This window comes from Prionailurus bengalensis, chromosome B3 (assembly GCF_016509475.1).
Source record: "Prionailurus bengalensis isolate Pbe53 chromosome B3, Fcat_Pben_1.1_paternal_pri, whole genome shotgun sequence".
Classification (NCBI taxonomy): Eukaryota; Metazoa; Chordata; class Mammalia; order Carnivora; family Felidae; genus Prionailurus; species Prionailurus bengalensis.
This window is the reverse complement of record NC_057355.1, coordinates 28136701-28155004: the sequence shown is the minus strand read 5'-3', so window position 1 is coordinate 28155004 and position 18304 is coordinate 28136701. Positions and strand designations below refer to the sequence as shown.

The following is an 18304-nucleotide window of genomic DNA, read 5'->3' as shown; positions in this document are numbered from 1 at the left end:
GATGCACATTATTCATTTTTCTGATTTATGTTGCTCTCTTATCCTTAACAGTGGGTAGCCACTGAGGCTGAGTCTTCATCCCTATACCCCTCAAGGATTGGGGTGGATTGTTGTTGGTGTTTAGACTGTTCTGGTTTTTGCCATTAGAAAATGCTCAGAAGGAAAGAAATTTTTTGCTTTTTCACCATAAATTTGGTTACTAGAACAATGCTTGGTATATAGTAAGTCCTCAGGAATATTGGTTGTGTTTGGCAAAGATACCTTCTATTTTTGTTTTTTGCCTTTTTGTTTCTTTTTTTTTAAATAATAGCTTTATTGCGATCTAATTCACATACTATAAAATTCACTCTTTTACAGTGTATAATTCAGTGGTATACTCACAGAGTTGCGCAACCATCATCACCAGTGATTTCAGAACCTTTTCATTACTTCAAAAAGAAACTCTGTGTCCCTTAACAGTCACACCCCCTATTCCCTACTTGTCTCAACCATTGACCACTGCTAATCTACTTTCTGTCTCCTGAAGAATTTTTAGCTCTGGACATTTCATATAAATGGATTTATACAATACGTGACCTTTTGTGTCTGGCTTTTCACTTAGCCTAGTGTTTTCAGAGTTTATTCATGTCATACTTAATTTTTTAAAATTGCTAAATAATATTCCATTGTATGGCATAGCACATTTTGTTTATACATTCATCAGCCAATGGACATTTAGTTGTTTCTATTTTTAAGTTATGAATAATGCTGTTACGAACATTTGTGTATAGGTTTTTGTTTGGACAGGCTTTTTTTTCTTATGGGTGTATGCCTAGGAGTGGATTTGTTTTGTTTTATAGTATCTCTGTGTTTATGTTTTGAAGAATGGCCAGATTTTTTTCTTAAGTGGCTGTGCCACTTTATATTCCCAGTAGCAATGTATGAGGGTTCTGATTTCTCTACATCCTTGTCAATGCTTGCTACTGTCCAACTTTTCTTTTGTAGCTATCCTAACAGATGTGAATTTCCCTGATGACTAATGATGTCTAACATCTTTTCATGTGCTTATGAGCCACTTATATATCATCTTTGAAGATACTCCTATTCAAATCCTTTGCTTATTTTTAAGTTGGTTATTTATTTTTTAATTGTTGAGTTGTAAGAATTCTTTCTGTATTCTGAACACATGTTTCTTATCAGATACATGACTTGGGAATATATCCTCTTATTCTTGAGTTCTTGCTTCATATTTGCAAAATAGACTGTGTGTGTATGGGGCAGATCACATTAAGTATTTCTTAGATCCAGTAGCAGGAGAAAAGATTTTAGGGACTTTACAGAAGGAACCTGGAGAACGTCAGCAATGGCAGCCTGGGTAATGGATTTATAGGACAAATAGTCTGTTTAGAAACTGAGCACCTGAGCAGTGGGGTTTCTGACAGTGGATGTGGGCCAGTGTCACCAGGTGGTTTTGTGAGTTAGTGCACAGAAGCTGGGACATCTAGGCTGTGAGATCAGGGCTCAGCTCAGGGTGCATTCACACTTGGTACTAAGATAACTGGTAACCAGTTTCTGTTTTATGAATTACAGGATATGGAAGCCAAAAAAGAAGCACAGAAGGAAAAAGAAATTGATGAACAGGAAGCCAGTGCCTCGACATTTCATAGAAGTAGGACTCCATTGGATAAAGATCTTATTAATACTGGGATCTATGAATCTTCTGGAAAACAGTGTTTGCCTCTGGTTCAGCTCATACAACAGCTTCTTAGGTAAATAGTATTAGATATATTTTAACAGGAGGATTATTGGTTTTCATAGTAAGATAGTGAGATCTAGCTAGCACTAGGGTCTGAAAATGTTTTGGCTGCTGAGGTATACTCTGAAAATTATGTAGAATAGGTTTTGGGGTAAAGAGCAGACTCTTTTAAGTTTTTATTTTAAATCTAGTTAGTAAACACACAGTGTTATATTAGCTTTAGGTATACAATATAGTAATTGAACAGTTTCATGTATCATCCTGTGCTCATTTTAAGTGCACTCCTTAATTTCTGTCGCCTAGTTAAGCCATCCTCCCACCCCCCTCCCATCTGGTAACCATCAGTTTGTTCTCTGTAATTAAGAGTCTGTTTCTTGGTTTGTCTGTCTTTTTCCCCCCTTTACTCATTTGTTTTATTTCTTAAATTCCACATATGAGTGACATCATATGGTATTTGTCTTTCTCTGCTGACTTAAGTACTTAGTATTATACTTTCTAGCGCTATCCATGTCATTGCAAATGACAGGGTTTCATTTTTTATGGATGAATCATATTTCATTGTGTATACACACCACATCTTCTTTATCCATTCATCTATTGAGGGACACTTGGGCAGCTTCCCTTTGAATGAGTGTTTTTGTATTTGGGTAATACCCAGTAGGATGATTCCCGGATCATAAGGTAGTTCTGTTTTTAACTTTGAGGAACCTCCACACTGTTTTAAGAGCAGACATTAAATATAGATGAGGGGAGAGTTTGGAGTGTGTGAGGTAGAACTGGAGATTCTAAAGATTTTCAAACAAGAGAAAATTGGAATGTACGATAAACAGGAAAAGATTCTTAGCTTCATTAGTAAGCAGTAGATGCAAATGAAAATCATTTTGGTAGAACTTTTTTTTTTTAAATTGGTTGTATCATTGCCTCATTGCATATGTCATAGAATTCTATGTATTACTAAGACAACTTTTATTTTTTTATCTTTTTAATTAATTATTTAATATAATTTATTGTCAAGTTAGCTAACATACAGTATGTACACTGTGCTCTTGGCTTCAGGAGTAGATTCCCATGATTCATAGCTTACATACAACACCCAGTGCTCATCCCAACAAGTGCCTTCCTTAGTGCCCATCACCCATTTTCCCTTCTCCCCCCACCCCCCATCAACCCTCAGTTTTCTGTATTTAAGAGTCTCTTATGGTTTGCCTTCCTTTCTGTTTGAAACAATTTTTTTCCCCTTCCTTCTCCCATGGTCTTCTGTTAAGTTTCTCAAATTCCATGTGAGTGAGAACATATGATATCTGTCTTTCTCTGACTGATTTATTTCACTTAGCATAATACCCTTGCAGTTCCATCCACATTGTTACAAATGGCAAGATTTCATTGTTTCTCATTGCCAAGTAGTATTCCATTATATATATAAACCACATCTTCCTTATCCATTCATCTGTTGATGGACATTTGGGCTCTATCCATAATTTGGCTATTGTTGATAGTGCTGCTATAAACGTTGGGGTACCTGTGCCCCTATGAATCAGCCCTCCTGTATCCTTTGGATAAATTCCTAGCAGTGCTATTTCTGGGTAGTAGGGTAATTCTGTTTTTAATTTTTTGAGGAACCTCCACACTGTTTTCCAGAGTGGCTGCACTAGTTTGCATTCTTACCAACAATTGCAAGAGGGTTCCCTTTTCTCAGCATCTGTTGTTTCCTGAGTTAATTTTATAGAGTGATTTTTTTTCTTTCGACGTTTATTTATTTTGGGACAGAGAGAGACAGAGCATGAAGGGGGAGGGGCAGAGAGAGAGGGAGACACAGAACTGGAAGCAGGCTCCAGGCTCTGAGCCATCAGCCCAGAGCCTGACGCGGGGCTCGAACTCACGGACCGTGAGATCGTGACCTGGCTGAAGTCGGACGCTTAACCGCCTGCACCACCCAGGCGCCCCACCTGAGTTAATTTTAATCATTCTGACTGGTGTGAAGTGGTATCTTGATGTGGTTTTGATTTGTATTTCCCTGATGATGAGCGATGTTGAGCATCTTTTCATGTGTCTGTTGGTCATCTGGATGCCTAAGACAACTTTTAATTAAAATATATTTTTTTAATCTTTTTATTTATTTTTGAGACAGAGAGAGATAGAGCATGAGTGGGGGAGGGACAGAGAGAGAGGGAGACACAGAATCCAAAGCAGGCTCCAGGCTCTGAGCTGTCAGTACAGAGCCTGACATGGGGCTCGAACTCGTCAACCACGAGATCATGACCTGAGCCGAAGTTGGATTCTCAACCGACTAAGCCGCCTAGGCGCCCCGACAACTGTTAATTTAAATGCTGAAGTAAATAAAAGAATGGTGAGCATTATTTCTGAAGGCCCTATCTGGAGGAGGTAAGAATCAGTCAGAGTCAGAATATAAACAGGAACCTTGGGCTGAAGTGATCAGACACTGTTCCTGAAAAATGTCAGCCAACATTTCATTGTCATTCAAAAAGACCAAAAAAGCAAGGTGATTTTTGAAAGGTATTTGTTAGACAATGGAAAACTCTTGGCTCTTCTATTTATTTATTTATTTTTTTATTAAAAAAAAAAAAAATTTTTTTTTTTCAACGTTTATTTATTTTTGGGACAGAGAGAGACAGAGCATGAACGGAGGAGGGGCAGAGAGAGAGGGAGACACAGAATCGGAAACAGGCTCCAGGCTCTGAGCCATCAGCCCAGAGCCTGACGCGGGGCTCGAACTCAGGGACCGCGAGATCATGACCTGGCTGAAGTCGGACGCTTAACCGACTGCGCCACCCAGGCGCCCCTTGGCTCTTCTATTTAACAAAATTCTTTCCTGTGTAAACTTGGCTCCTGTTTTGTTTCATTTTCTATACATAGAGAAAGTATTCTAGAGTGTTGACTCAGGTAGTAGCCAAGTTCAGAGAACAGGGGGCTCTGCATGTATGTCCAGAAGAGTGGTGGGTAGTATGCTGCTGGTGTGGGGGCAGCCTGCTGTCCATACCTGAAGCACCAGAATTTACTGGACACATTGGGAACTTTGAAGAGGAAGCTTTAGAGCTAGTTCTTTAAATAGATTATAGTAAATGCTAATTAAAAAAATTTTCCTTTTTTTTTTTTAATCTGATGATTGTTTCTTTTGATCAGTATCTCATACATTCTGATCTTTAGTACAACAGATTGAAAGTGAATTAACTCAGTGTAGTTGGTGGTAGTGGAAAGACGCTGGGATTTATTCCTAGAAGATTTCACTTGTGACTGCTTGTATAAAATTGGCAAGTGAAACTCTCCCCAGTGTGGTAACTGGAAGAGTAATAACAGGAGCAGTGTTTATAGAGTTAAGGATCAAATGAGAAAATGGATGCTGAGTGCTTTGTAATTAAAAAATGAAGTTCTATGCAGAAGTTTTAAAGTATAAAGCATGTATTTTCTGAAACAATATTGAGTTCTTGAATGCCCTACCCTTTGCTGAGGAGGCTGTGTCAGGACTCCTGGTGTTTGTCAGAGAGTGAGTGTGTGTTCCCTGATCTCGGCCTATGGTAGGTTGCCCGGCCTGTTTATTCCCTTGGTGTGGAGAGACTTGTCTGTTTTACCCATCAATGCCTGTTACTGTACAGTCTGGAAGTCTCTTGCCATGTTTGACTGATTAGCACTTGGAACGTGTCCAGTGTAGCTGAGACACTGAAGTTTTATTTTTTATTAATTAAAATTCAGTTATTTTAATTGAATTATTAATTATTAAAATTCATATTTAAAACCTTGGACTTGATTCAGTTGTTAGAAAGTTTTATGTTGAAAACTAGAAAGTTTTATGTTCAGTTGTTAGAAAGTTTTATGTTGAAATAGTATTTTCAATATATTGGGATATTTTATTAATACTGGTTTTACATTTCTTTTTTTCTTTATTAATGTGACTGGCAGAACATTAAACATTTTTTTAAGTTTATTTGTTTATTTTGACAGAGTGAAAAAGAGCACAATCAGGCAAGGGGCAGAGAGAGAGGGAGAGAGAGGATACCAAGCAGGCTCCTCACTGTCAGCATAGAGCCCAATGCGGGGCTCAGTCTCACAAACTGTGAGATCATGACCTGAGTTGAAATCAAGCGTTCAGTGCTTAACTGACTGAGCTAGCCAGGTGCCCCAGTGACTGGCAGAACATTTTAAATGACATATGTGGCTTCCTGGCATTATGTTACTATTGGACAGCACTTTTTAGACCATCTCATAGGTTGTCTTCTGAACCTTTGGTAACACAGGGAGGAGCTGTCTCCACAGAAGTTTTATAATAGTTATATACCTGCTTAAAAAACACAACCCTGGGGGCGCCTGGGTGGTGCAGTCGGTTAAGCGTCCGACTTCAGCCAGGTCACGATCTCGCGGTCTGTGAGTTTGAGCCCCGCGTCAGGCTCTGGGCTGATGGCTCAGAGCCTGGAGCCTGTTTCCGATTCTGTGTCTCCCTCTCTCCCTGCCCCTCCCCCGTTCGTGCTCTGTCTCTCTCTGTCCCAAAAATAAATAAACGTTGGAAAAAAAAAAATTAAAAAAAAAAAAAGAAAAAAAACCCCACAACCCTGGAAGTAAACAACACTTCACAAAAGTTTTAGAATATAGAGAAAGGAAAATGTATCAACACCTTTCTCACTAACAGAGTGCCTACGATCCAGACTCTTTTCATAAATGTAGAAAGTGTACTTCTCTCATGTAGAGAGAGACTTTGATATTTAATTTTCTTACCTTAAGTGTGATTGAAGGTAGCTCAATGTGTTGACTTAGCTGATACAGTTGTTGAAAAATAGTCTAAAGATGGAAGAGATTGTAGGGATGTTTTGTATACTTTATTCCTTGGAAAATAGGTTAAAGAAATTGCAGTTTGCCAAGAATAAGTTGTGAAACAGATTTCAGAGTAATGCTTTAGTCTTACACTGGCAAGAAGCCACAGAAAAATATTTATATAAAATCAAGAGCTATGAAGATTTTTTAATTAGTGAACTCTACCAGACTTATACATTTTGATTATGGTTCAGGATTTTTTATTAAGGAAATAAGTTAACATTTATATTAGTGTCCTTTGCTCCTTCTTGTATAGCATGAAACCCAGATTTTTTCTACTGTCAAGGCAGGGTATCAGGTAGTAGAATAGAAAGGTGAGGTTGACTAGAGGCAAGACCCTGTGAGCACCTACCTTCATTTTGTGTGGATGGAGTATCCCTGTGCAGTAGCCAAGGGCTTCTTGCTGTTCTTTCTTAGCAACTTTTGGATGTGTGTTGGAGTTGTGCTGGAACTCCTCAAATGTTTCCTGCTCCTCTTCTTCCTCACAGTGCTGTTAGTTCCAGGAATGAATCATGGGGGCAAGTGCAACTGACAGGTTTTCCACAAACCTACTGTCAACGTTAGAAATCAAAGGAGTGGAATAGAATTCCTGTCTGTGGCCTGGTGTTATGCAGAGTTCCCAGACTTACCTGCTCAGTGGCAATGCCAGGTGTTGGCTGGCTGGCCCTCACCCGCCCTGAGATGGAGCTACTTTGACAGCAGCCCAGAGCAAGGCTCTGTTTTAGCTCTTTTCTTCCCCTGATTCATTCCTCTGTTCTTAGTACGGGGATCAGGCCTTGTTTGACTGGTGGTGGGACTGTCCCTGGGTGGCAGGGTCTTATCTGGTAGTCTATGTCTCCTCTAATCTACGTTCACACTCATACTGAACTTAATTTCCTCAAACATAAACAGAACATACTCTCCTTTTGAAGCTTCAGGGGCTGACTCAGCATTACAGAATCTAGTACCAGCAGCCGGGCACTCTATCACCTACAGTGTCCATTCCTCTTCATTCTCTTGTCTTGACTTGACTCCCTGCCCTTGTTCCTTTGCAAGTTTCTTGTGGAGCCAGAACATTTTACTACTGTTCTAATTTTACTTTTGGGACCCATGTTTTTTTTTTCCTTTTTCACCCTATTAACTGATGGTTTGTGGCTCAAGTTAGATCCCACTGCTCCTTTCTTTGCTGCTGTGTTGTTTGAGCACCTGTTACTCTGACCTGGTCTGTTTGCACCCGCTTTGGTCTTCTTTCCTGTGCTTTCTGAGCCCTGTGTGCCCCCTGCATTGCCCACCTAGGTACTTAACTTGAGTAGGTCTCAAGGCAGATTTGTGAGGCAGATGCAGGAAGGCGAGTAAATCTTGTATTTAAGAATAGTGTCACATCTATATTTGAAATACAGCTTTGGACAAAAATAACGACACAGTTGTTTTTTTCCCCAGAGGTCTGTTTTCTATCATTTTGGACCATTCCACATAGCTCTTTAGAGCACATTTGTAAAGCAAAGGGCATCATTATATCTTTTACAACTTCTGTGCTTCTTTTCTCAGTTTTGACTGAGGTTGTGTTTACTGCCGACACACCTGACTCATATTTGGGGAAGGAAGCCCGCTACAGGTCACCTGGATGCATGATTATATTTCTGAGTTTAGTTTTTGACGTGCTTTCTTAATACTTTTTTTTTTAATAGACATAGCTTGTTAAATTTTGCAATCTTCTTTCCTCTGCATAGAAACATTGCTTCTCAGACAGTAGCCAGATTGAAAGATGTTGCCCGTCGGATTTCATCATGTCTAGACTTCGAGCAACATAGTCGTGAAAGAACTGCTTCATTGGATTTGTTGCTGCGCTTTCAGCGCCTACTTATCAGTAAACTTTATCCAGGAGAAAGTATTGGTCAGACCTCAGATATATCTAGTAAGTTGCTTAAAATTAAAATGTCTTGTGTGTATTTTGGGCTTTTTAATTTAGGCCTATTCTACACTCCCAGATGAGTTGTTCTTATATTATTAAATGTGCCAATTTGGGGGACTTCATTTTGTATCCACTTTTTTGGGGGACAAATATTAGACTCATCAATATTTTTTGTTTCCTTGTCTTAATATTTAAGTTCTTTGGACATCAAAAATAGTTTCCTTTATGTTCAAGTTAGTCTTAACAGACAATTTATCAGACTTACTCTACGTGTCTGTTATGGAGTGTTGGATACTAACATAATGTGGGAACAAAGTAGTGACATAGCATTTGTTGATCGCACTGGAAAACCAGGTGGGGAATAATGCAAGGAATGAATCATCATTGGAGGAAGGCTGGGTCTCAGTTATAGCACTGGTTTATTAGCCGCTAGACATGGGACTAAGTCTGAGATTTACCAGGGGGCTGTATGTTGCTCACCTGCGGGGCTGGGATAACATCTGAGGGTGCCTATGAGGATTAAAATAAGATGATATTTAAGCACTTAGTTCTGTGCATGACATAGATTAGAGTACTTTCCACAAGCTCAAAAGGTGGCTCTGTGTAAATTGGCTTTCTCTGTCAAGGATGGAAACATCTGCTGCTGTTAATATTTTTATAGATGTTATATTCTAAAATAGTTGCTGAAAACTGAAAAGGTTTATATATATTCTAAAATATCTTAGTTGCTGAAAAAATTAGGCATTTGTAGATAGAAAATTTCAGGTTGAAATAGGTGAACTTACAGTTCGAAAGAGACATCTCAAAGACAAAATCATGAGGACTGAAAAGCTATTAAGAGCCTTGTAGGAAGAAAAGTTAAAGATGTTAGGAGATTGAAGAATGCCTAACTTTGTTTATTGGAAGTAATTTGCAAGTGTTAAGACTTGAAATTTGATAACATTTGTGTGTATTAGGTGTAAGGTTTTAAAACTCTATAAATTATGACTTTAGTATTTACATTAAAAAAATTTTCTAGGTATTATATAGTGCAGTGTATGAAAATTTACATAACCAAATTCACTGTTTCTCAAATACTGTGACATAAAAACAGCCAGGGAATATGGGTTAATTTTCTCCTTTGAGAAAATTGTTATACATAAAAGATGTATAGATGAGGGTGGAATCAATGCGATTTATTTACGAAGTAAATTTTAATGGTAAAAATGAAATTTTCTAAATCTTTCTTCAAGGTCCTGAGCTTATGGGTGTTGGTTCCTTGCTGAAGAAGTACACAGCCCTTTTGTGCACACACATTGGAGATATACTGCCTGTGGCAGCCAGCATTGCTTCCACCAGCTGGCGGCACTTTGCAGAGGTGGCCTGCATTGTGGAAGGGGACTTCACTGGTACCTTTTTTATATCCTACCTTCAGACATTTATTTATTTTCAGAGATAGATAAGACTTAAAATTTATCACTTCCTGATAAACCTGCATGCCTTTGCCCCATACATTTTCTAGTCATGTTGGCTTTTCTCCTTTTCTTTTTTTACTTGCTTGACAATTCTGTTGGTGTAGGAGTTGTGTCACTGTAAATGTAATTAGTGATTTAGAGTCATACAGCCATTATTAACATTTCAATAATGAGGTCATTGGGAATTGTCTAATTTTATTTCAGCCCCATAAAAATTAATTGCGCCTTTCAGGACCTTAATAATTTCCAGTATTTCTTAATATGTTTTCAAGTTAGTTCTGTGACACTAGAGCATTCTTATTAAGTGCTTTTTTACTGAAAGTAAACTTAGTTGTAAACACTTAAGTTTTCTGAATAAAAGACAAGTTCACAGAAGTGTTGAAACACAGTGGTTTTGGGGCGCCTGGGTGGCGCAGTCGGTTAAGCGTCCGACTTCAGCCAGGTCACGATCTCGCGGTCCCTGAGTTCGAGCCCCGCGTCAGGCTCTGGGCTGATGGCTCAGAGCCTGGAGCCTGTTTCCGATTCTGTGTCTCCCTCTCTCTCTGCCTCTCCCCCGTTCATGCTCTGTCTCTCTCTGTCCCAAAAATAAATAAACGTTGAAAAAAAAAAAAAAAAGAAACACAGTGGTTTTGAAAAGTATTCTTGTAACTCAGAGGGTTCTGTTTGATACCTTTGTCTCTTTCAAAATGAAAGATAAAATAATCCTGTAGAAATATGCTTTCCTTATTTTGTGATTTATCAGAATTTGAACATAGAACAAGCTTAGAAAGTAGTTTTATAGGATATATGGTTTTATTTAAATCTTAATGCTGTTTTTTTTCTTTTAAAATTTAGGTGTTCTCCTTCCAGAACTAGTAGTTTCTATAGTGCTTCTGCTCAGTAAAAATGCTGGTCTCATGCAGGAGGCTGGAGCTGTCCCTCTGCTGGGTGGCCTGTTAGAACACCTGGATCGGTTCAATCACCTTGCACCGGGAAAGGAAAGGGATGATAACGAAGAGTTAGCCTGGCCTGGCATCATGGGTATGACATCTTAACTTCTAGAACTTCTGCTGAGGAAAGTTTATCCTGATCTAACCTATTCTTGCCTTTTTATCCGAAAGGATACTTCACAAAGAGAAACCAATATTTGCCATTTTCACTGATGGGAGTATAAGTGGAAAATCAAGATAATCCAAATCAGAAGAGATTTAGATTATATATAAGAAATGATTTTTCTGTTAATTGTTGTTACTTTCTGAATTGGACTATTTTAGAAAGTTCTGTAGAACCCTTTCTTGGGTGTTGTCTCCAGAAGGTACTGTTGCGGCAATTAGATATAGTCCAGCTTTGGAGGCTGACATCAATATGGGATGACTTTTTAAACTCATTTCTAACTGATGTTACTAAGTTGTGGAATTCCGATATTTAGCTGAGCACTTCCCTATATGTACTGTCTATAGTGCTTACCAAATTGGGATGGAACTTGTCTTCTCAAAGTTATCAGCTTTGACATTTTTTAAGTGTATGTTACCATACTGTGTATGGTTCTGACTTCCTGGACTCATAGAATTAAATTGAAGTTGTGGTTCATTTGTATTTTGTAGGAAAGCTCAGGCAAGCTGGGCTTTTTTCCCCTTCCATTGTAGACTGTCATCTTCTAACATAGGAGTTTCAAATAAGAAGTAACAACTATCCTGAAGAAAATAACAATAGGATATGGAGCATAGTTTTTAATTTTTTTATATCACTAGTATTTTTAGCACCATTCATTTGTATTTATGAAGTTAAATGTTATTTTTGTCTCTATAGTTAGTATGGTTGAAGGCATTTAATCTGATTAAGCAGTTCAAACTTACTCATTTAAAAATCTTTTTTTATTATGAAATATAGCACATACTCAAAAGTACAGAAAACAGCTCTGTGACTGATCATAGAGAAAATCATTTGGGGCGCCTGGCTGGCTCCGTTGGTTAAGCGTCCGACTTCGCCTCAGGTCATGATTTCACGGTCTGTGAGTTTGAACCCTGCGTCGGGCTCTGTGCTGACAGCTCAGAGCCTGGAGTCTGCTTCAGATACTGTGTCTCCCTCTCTCTCTGCCCCTCCACCACTCTCTCTCAAAAATAAATAAACATTAAAAAAATTAAAAAAAAAAAAAAGAAAATAACATCCATCCAGATTAAGAAATGGAATGGTGGCAGGAACATCCTAAACACTGCTTCTTGTCTCCTGAAAGATACCTCTCTCTGGTCTTGTGTGGTTGCTGCTCCTCTACTTCTCACAGGCTTGTGCTCCTTAATAGTTTGTTTAAATATTCTTATGTCTGTTTCTTTTTTTAAATTTTTTTTAAAATTTATTTTGAGAGAGAGCAAGGGTGAGGGAGGAGTAGAGAAAGAGGGAGACCAAGAATCCCAAGTAGGCTCTGTGCTGTCAGCACAGAGCCCCAAGAGGGGCTCAGTCTCATGAGTTGTGAGATCATGACCTGAGTCAAAACCAGGAGTTGTGTGCTTAACCAACTGTGCCACCCAGGTGCTCCTCTTATGTCTGTTTCTTGCTGGAATTAATTATGTCTATTTCTTGTTGGTTTGTAGGGTATGCTTTAGTACAGAATGCCAGGTTTGCATAGTGATTGTGCTGATTTTCATCTCCATAGAGTGTGAGAGTTCTCACCATTCCACCCCTGTGCCAAGAGGTCATATGTCATTTTTTCCCTAGGCATTTTGTCCATAGGATCATTGTACCAGCACTCTTGGGTGAAAGGAGTGTCCTTGGTCACTCTTCAAGAGTACCACTTTTGTCAAAATCAGTTGACTGTCTCTGCCTGTGTCTATTTCTCATCTTGCAGCTTCCCTTTGTGACTTCTGCACTTGTTAGCACCCTCTGGTGCATTGTTGAATACAAATGGTGATACTGGGCAGCCTTGTCTTGTTTAGGAGGAAAAGAAAAGCTTTCCAAATTTCACACATGAAATACGAGGTTTGTTAAGGGATTTCTTTGTAGAAACCGTTTTAAAAAAATTTTTTTTAAGTTTATTTATTTTTTGAGAGACAGAGAGAGACAGAGCATGAGCGGGGGAGGGGCAGAGAGAGGGGAGTCACAGAATCTGAAGCAGGCTCCAGGCTCTGACCTGGCAGCACAGAGCCCGACGTGGGGCTGGAACTCGTGAACCGTGAGATCATGACCTGAGCCAAAGTTGGATGCTTAACCAACTGAGCCACCCAGGCGCCCTCTTTGTAGAAGCCTTTACATATTAAGGAAGTTTCCTTCTATTCTGCTTTGCAATTAAGTTTTAATTAATCTCAGTGATCATAAAATTTTTCTTTTTTCTATTAATGTGTTAATTATTGATTTTTCAAAAGTTAAATCGGCCTTCTGCATCTGGAATAAAACTATCTTGATCGTATTATATTGGTCATATTAATATGTGTTGCTGGTCTTGATGTGTTTTGCTTTTTTCCAACAATTTTGCATCTGTGCTTGTGAATTGTAGTTTTCTTTTAATGCCCTATAAGTTGCTGATAATCACCCCTCCACTAACAAAGAGGCTGTAATTTAGGAACATGACAGCTTCCCATGCAATCTCTGTTAAATTTCTTTTTACAGTCTGTCAGCTGAGAATATTAGCTTGTTGGTAGAAACTATCTGAGGGATCCAGTAGTACAAAAACATAACAAGGCATTTAAAGTTTTAGTAAGACAGGCTGTGCTAGTCTCTTAGAGTTACTTAGAGAATGTTCTTTCCTCTTCTTTTTTTTTTTCCTCCCCAGAAGGGTATGTATAAGATTGGTAGAATTTGCCATATAATCATCTTGATTGTGTTGTGTTGTGAACAGTTTTTTTTTTTTTGGTTTTGGGGGTGGTAAGATAGAGTGGAAACCCAACTTTTTTTTTTTTAACTATGATGAAGTATACATAACATAAAATTTGTCGTTTTAACCATATTTAAGTTTTCCATTCTGTGGCATTAAGTACATTCACGTTATTCAACACCACCATCCAGTTTCAAAACCTTTCATCTCTCCTGAATTGAAACCCTGTACCCATTAAACATTAACTCTCCATTCTCCACTCCCTCTCACCCTTGACAACCACCATTCAACTTTCTGTTTCTGTGAATTTGACTACTCTAGGTAGGTCATGTAAGTGGAAGCATACAGTATTTGTTCTTTGGTAAGAACAAATGTGTCAGAATGTGTCAGAATTTCCTTCCTTTTTTAGGCTGAATAATGTTTAATAATATTGCAAACAAAATGGTTTATCCAGTCATCTCTTGATATACACTTTGGTGGTTTCCACCTTTTGGCTGATGTGACTAACGCTGTCATGAACATGGGTGTGCAAATGTCTGTTTGAAGCCCTGCTTTCACTTCCTTTGGGTTAGAGGCTAAAAGTGGGATTGCTGAGTCATATGGTAATTCTGTGTTTAACTTCCCACCATAATGTTTTCCATAGTGGCTGTTCCATTTTACATTCCCACAGGCAGAGTACAAGGAAGGGCTCTATTTTTTCACATCCTTGCCAACACTTGTTTTTTTCTGTTTTATTGATAACAGCCATCCTAATGGGACAGAGTGGTATTATAATGTAGTTTTGATTTGGTTTTCCTTAATGGTTAGTGATAATGTATGTCTGTTCTTGTGCTTATTGGCCATTTGCATATCTTTGGAGAAGTGTCTATTCAAGTGTTTTTCCTATTTTTGAATCAGGTTTTGTTATTGTTGCTATTGTTGAATTGTAGGAATTTGTTATGTATTCTGGATGTATATGATTTAGTTATATTTTCTCCTTATGTGTGGATTGCCTTTTCATTTTGTTGGTAGTGTCCAGTGATGTTTAATTTTGATTAAGTCCAACTTAACCTAGTTTTTCTTTTGTTGCCTATGCTTTTGGTGTCCTGTTCAAGAAATCATTGCCATATTATATGTCATGAAGGATTCCTCCTGTTCTTTTCTAAGAGTTTGATATTTTATAGTTTTAGCTCTTCAAATCTTTGATCTGTTTTAAGTTTTGTATATGGTGTATAAGGTAAGGGTCCAACTTGATTTGTTTGTGATTGGATATTCAGTTTTCCTAGCACCACTTGTGGAAAAGATTGTCCTTCCCCCATTGAATGGTTGTGACACTCTGTCCAAAACATTTGACCATATATATGAGGATTTATTTCTGAGTTCTAGATTCTATTCCATTGATCCAGTTGTCTGTCTTTATGCTGGTGCTACTCTGGTCTTTATCATTTCTTTTCTTCTTTCTTAGGGTTAATCTGATATTTTTCTAGCTTTTAGAGAAATGATGTTTGTTCATTGTGAAAACACAGATAAAAGTAGGGGAGAATAGGATAATGAACCTGGATTTACAAGTATTCACATTTCAGCTTCTCCTCCACTTAACTTAGTGATTGAATGATTGAATCATTTTAAAGCAGATCTCTTTAAGACATTTTGACACACATTACCTGTTAATGATTAGAACTTTTTTGGTAATAAAACCTTAGTATCATTATTCTGTCTAAGATTAATAGTGATTCCTTAATGTTACATGCAGTCTATGTTCCATTTTCCTGGATTATCTAAAAAGGTCTTTTTTTTTTTTTTTAATTTTTTTTTCAACATTTATTTATTTTTGGGACAGAGAGAGACAGAGCATGAACGGGGGAGGGGCAGAGAGAGGGAGACACAGAATCGGAAGCAGGCTCCAGGCTCTGAGCCATCAGCCCAGAGCCTGACGCGGGGCTCGAACTCACGGACCGTGAGATCGTGACCTGGCTGAAGTCGGACGCTTAACCGACTGCGCCACCCAGGTGCCCCTAAAAAGGTCTTTTTATTAGTGGTTATTTTGAATCAGCATCTAAATATGTTTTGCATGTTATAGTTGGTTGATATGCTTCCAGTCTCTTTTTCATTTAACAGTGTATCTCTAGGCCCTCCTCTTTGTCTCTGTGGTAATACTCTTTATTTGTCAAAGAAGCAGGGAACTTGTTCTGGAGAATTTCATATTTTCTGAATTTGGTTGATTGCCCTCTCTTTTAGTCTAATATCTCTCAGTTACGCTTTCTCTAAACAGTTGGTTATATGTATAGGGGTGATGAGGTTTGGATGCAGATTTGGATTCAGTTTTTGATAGAGTGTGTCTGAGGTCATGCTGTGTGTTTCTTGTTTCATTGGCTCTGAGGCCTGTGATTCTGTGTGACACCCACCTTCAGTTCTGTTCAGATGGACCAGGGAGTTCATATACAGTCTGTCTTCTATAAAATCCCCTAGCAACCTTGCCTTCATTTGTTTGGGTAGTACAAAGTACAATTTGTACAGGTAAGGACATGATCCTAGCTTGACTCCCCTCTTCAATCACCTCCCTATATCATTTTTCAGTGATACTGAGTTAATGTCCTAGCACTTTGAAAAGTGACCAGTGAGGCATTCTTCCTTCATCTTCCCCTTAATTCCTCCCCTCCTCCTCTGTTTTTATTTTATTTATTTATTTTTTATTTACTTATTGTTTTTGAGAGAGAGTGAGCCTGGGAGGGGCAGAAGTAGATGGAGAGTGAGAATTTAAGCAGGCTTCATGCCCAACACAGACCCTGACTCAGGGCTCAATTTCCTGATTGTGAGATCATGAGCTGAGCCGAAATCAAGAGTTGGACACTTAACTGACTGAGCCACCTAGGTGCCCCTTTTTAAAATTTTTGACTATCGTGAACTCTTAGAATTATATTGATTTAATGTTTATTAACTTATTTACTTTTTTGCTTTTTTTCCCTCTACTATATATATTTAAAGGTATAAATGCCCTTAAACACATATTTAGCTCTAGAAGTGTGGATCTATAGTATTTTCATTATCATTCATTGTATTTTTTCTATAGACATTTTTTTCTGGGAAGTCAAATATGAATTTTTATTTTATTTTTGTTACCTATTTGTAATTTAACTGCATTGTAGTCAGTGCATATGCTCTGTAACTTTATTTCTTTGAAATTTTTGGGATTTGCTTTATTGCCTTATACATAGTCAGATTTGCTATTCATGCTGCTCATGTGATATTGTTTTTGTTTTGTTTTATAATCATTGCATGTTCTTTGTGCATTTATTTTTTAATGTTTTTATTTATTTTTGAGACAGAGAGAGACAGAGCATGAGCAGGGGAGGGGCAGAGAGAGAGGGAGACACAGAATCTGAAGCAGGCTGCAGGCTCTGTGCTGTCAGCTCAGAGCCTGACGTGGGGGTCGAACTCACAGACTGTGAGATCATGACCTGAGCTGAAGTCGGACGCTCAACCAACTGTGCCAGCCAGGCGCCCCAAATCATTGCATATTCTTAGTGAATTTTTGTTTGTGGTATTAGTTACAGCGAGAGATATGTTAATCTCCTATTGTGATTATGGATTTGTCTATTTCCCTTTATAGTTTTTTTGCATGATTTGTTCTATTGCTTTATCTCTTGATCTATTGATTGATTAATTTTGGTTTCTGTATATGCAGAATCATTTTTTACAGGTCAGAACTGTAGAAATAATGAGGAGGTGACACAGATACGCAAAGCTGATTTGGAGAACCACAATAAAGATGGAGGCTTCTGGACTGTGATTGATGGGAAAGTATATGATATAAAGGACTTCCAGACACAGTCATTAACAGGAAATAGTATTCTTGGTAAGGCCTCACTTTCTACTTCATGGTTAAAAGTTACAGCATGTGCCATTTTGAGCAGAGTATTTGGCTTTTAAGCGATCAGTTGAGTATATTGCTCCACCCGCCATGTTTTAATCTACTGGTGACTTTGGTGTGCGGCCTATCAGCAAATTCAAACAGGTTTGAAGAATTCCTTATCATTTTGTATTTGTTTCAACACCTGTTGAAACTTGTTTCAAATCCTGAGTTGGCGCAGGCAGCTCTGGGAGGGGATGAAAGATCATTATTATACTTTGGTAACCCTCACACTGGAGTCACCTGCCTGATCTATTTCCTACTTGACATTTCTACTATTGGTGTCTAAGCAAATTGTATTGAAATAATGTTGCTTTTGTTTTTTTTGTTTTAGCTCAGTTTGCAGGGGAAGACCCAGTGGTAGCTTTGGAAGCTGCTTTGCAGTTTGAAGACACCCGGGAATCAATGCATGCCTTCTGTGTTGGCCAGTATCTGGAGGTGAGACTGTGTGCGTGGGCATCATGGTGAACTTCAGGGGAGACCTCCTCTGTATATTTGTGATAGGTGGTTTTTACCTTGAAGTATTATTGATAATGGGGCCTTTCGGTGGAGGTGCGTGTCATTAAGTGATACATATAAAGATCCTTTAGAAGTTTTTTCATAAATGAATTTATTTACACTTATTCGTGTTAAGATTTATGAAGTATTGGTCTTGAAAAATTATTGTAAAAGTTGTTAATTTGTAACACATGTAGACACTTTTCCACACACAAAAAGGGGTTAACCTTTG

General features: G+C 38.2%; 1 protein-coding gene across 1 annotated transcript in view; it reads left to right on the top strand.

Annotated features, from left to right (window-relative positions):
- HERC2 (HECT and RLD domain containing E3 ubiquitin protein ligase 2) overlaps nt 1–18304 on the top strand; it is a 278735-nt gene that overhangs the window by 107642 nt on the left and 152789 nt on the right. The window contains 6 exon segments of the mRNA XM_043554905.1: nt 1570–1748; nt 8266–8450; nt 9680–9835; nt 10736–10921; nt 17350–17520; nt 17909–18012. Coding sequence (XP_043410840.1) covers nt 1570–1748; nt 8266–8450; nt 9680–9835; nt 10736–10921; nt 17350–17520; nt 17909–18012 — 981 coding nt within the window.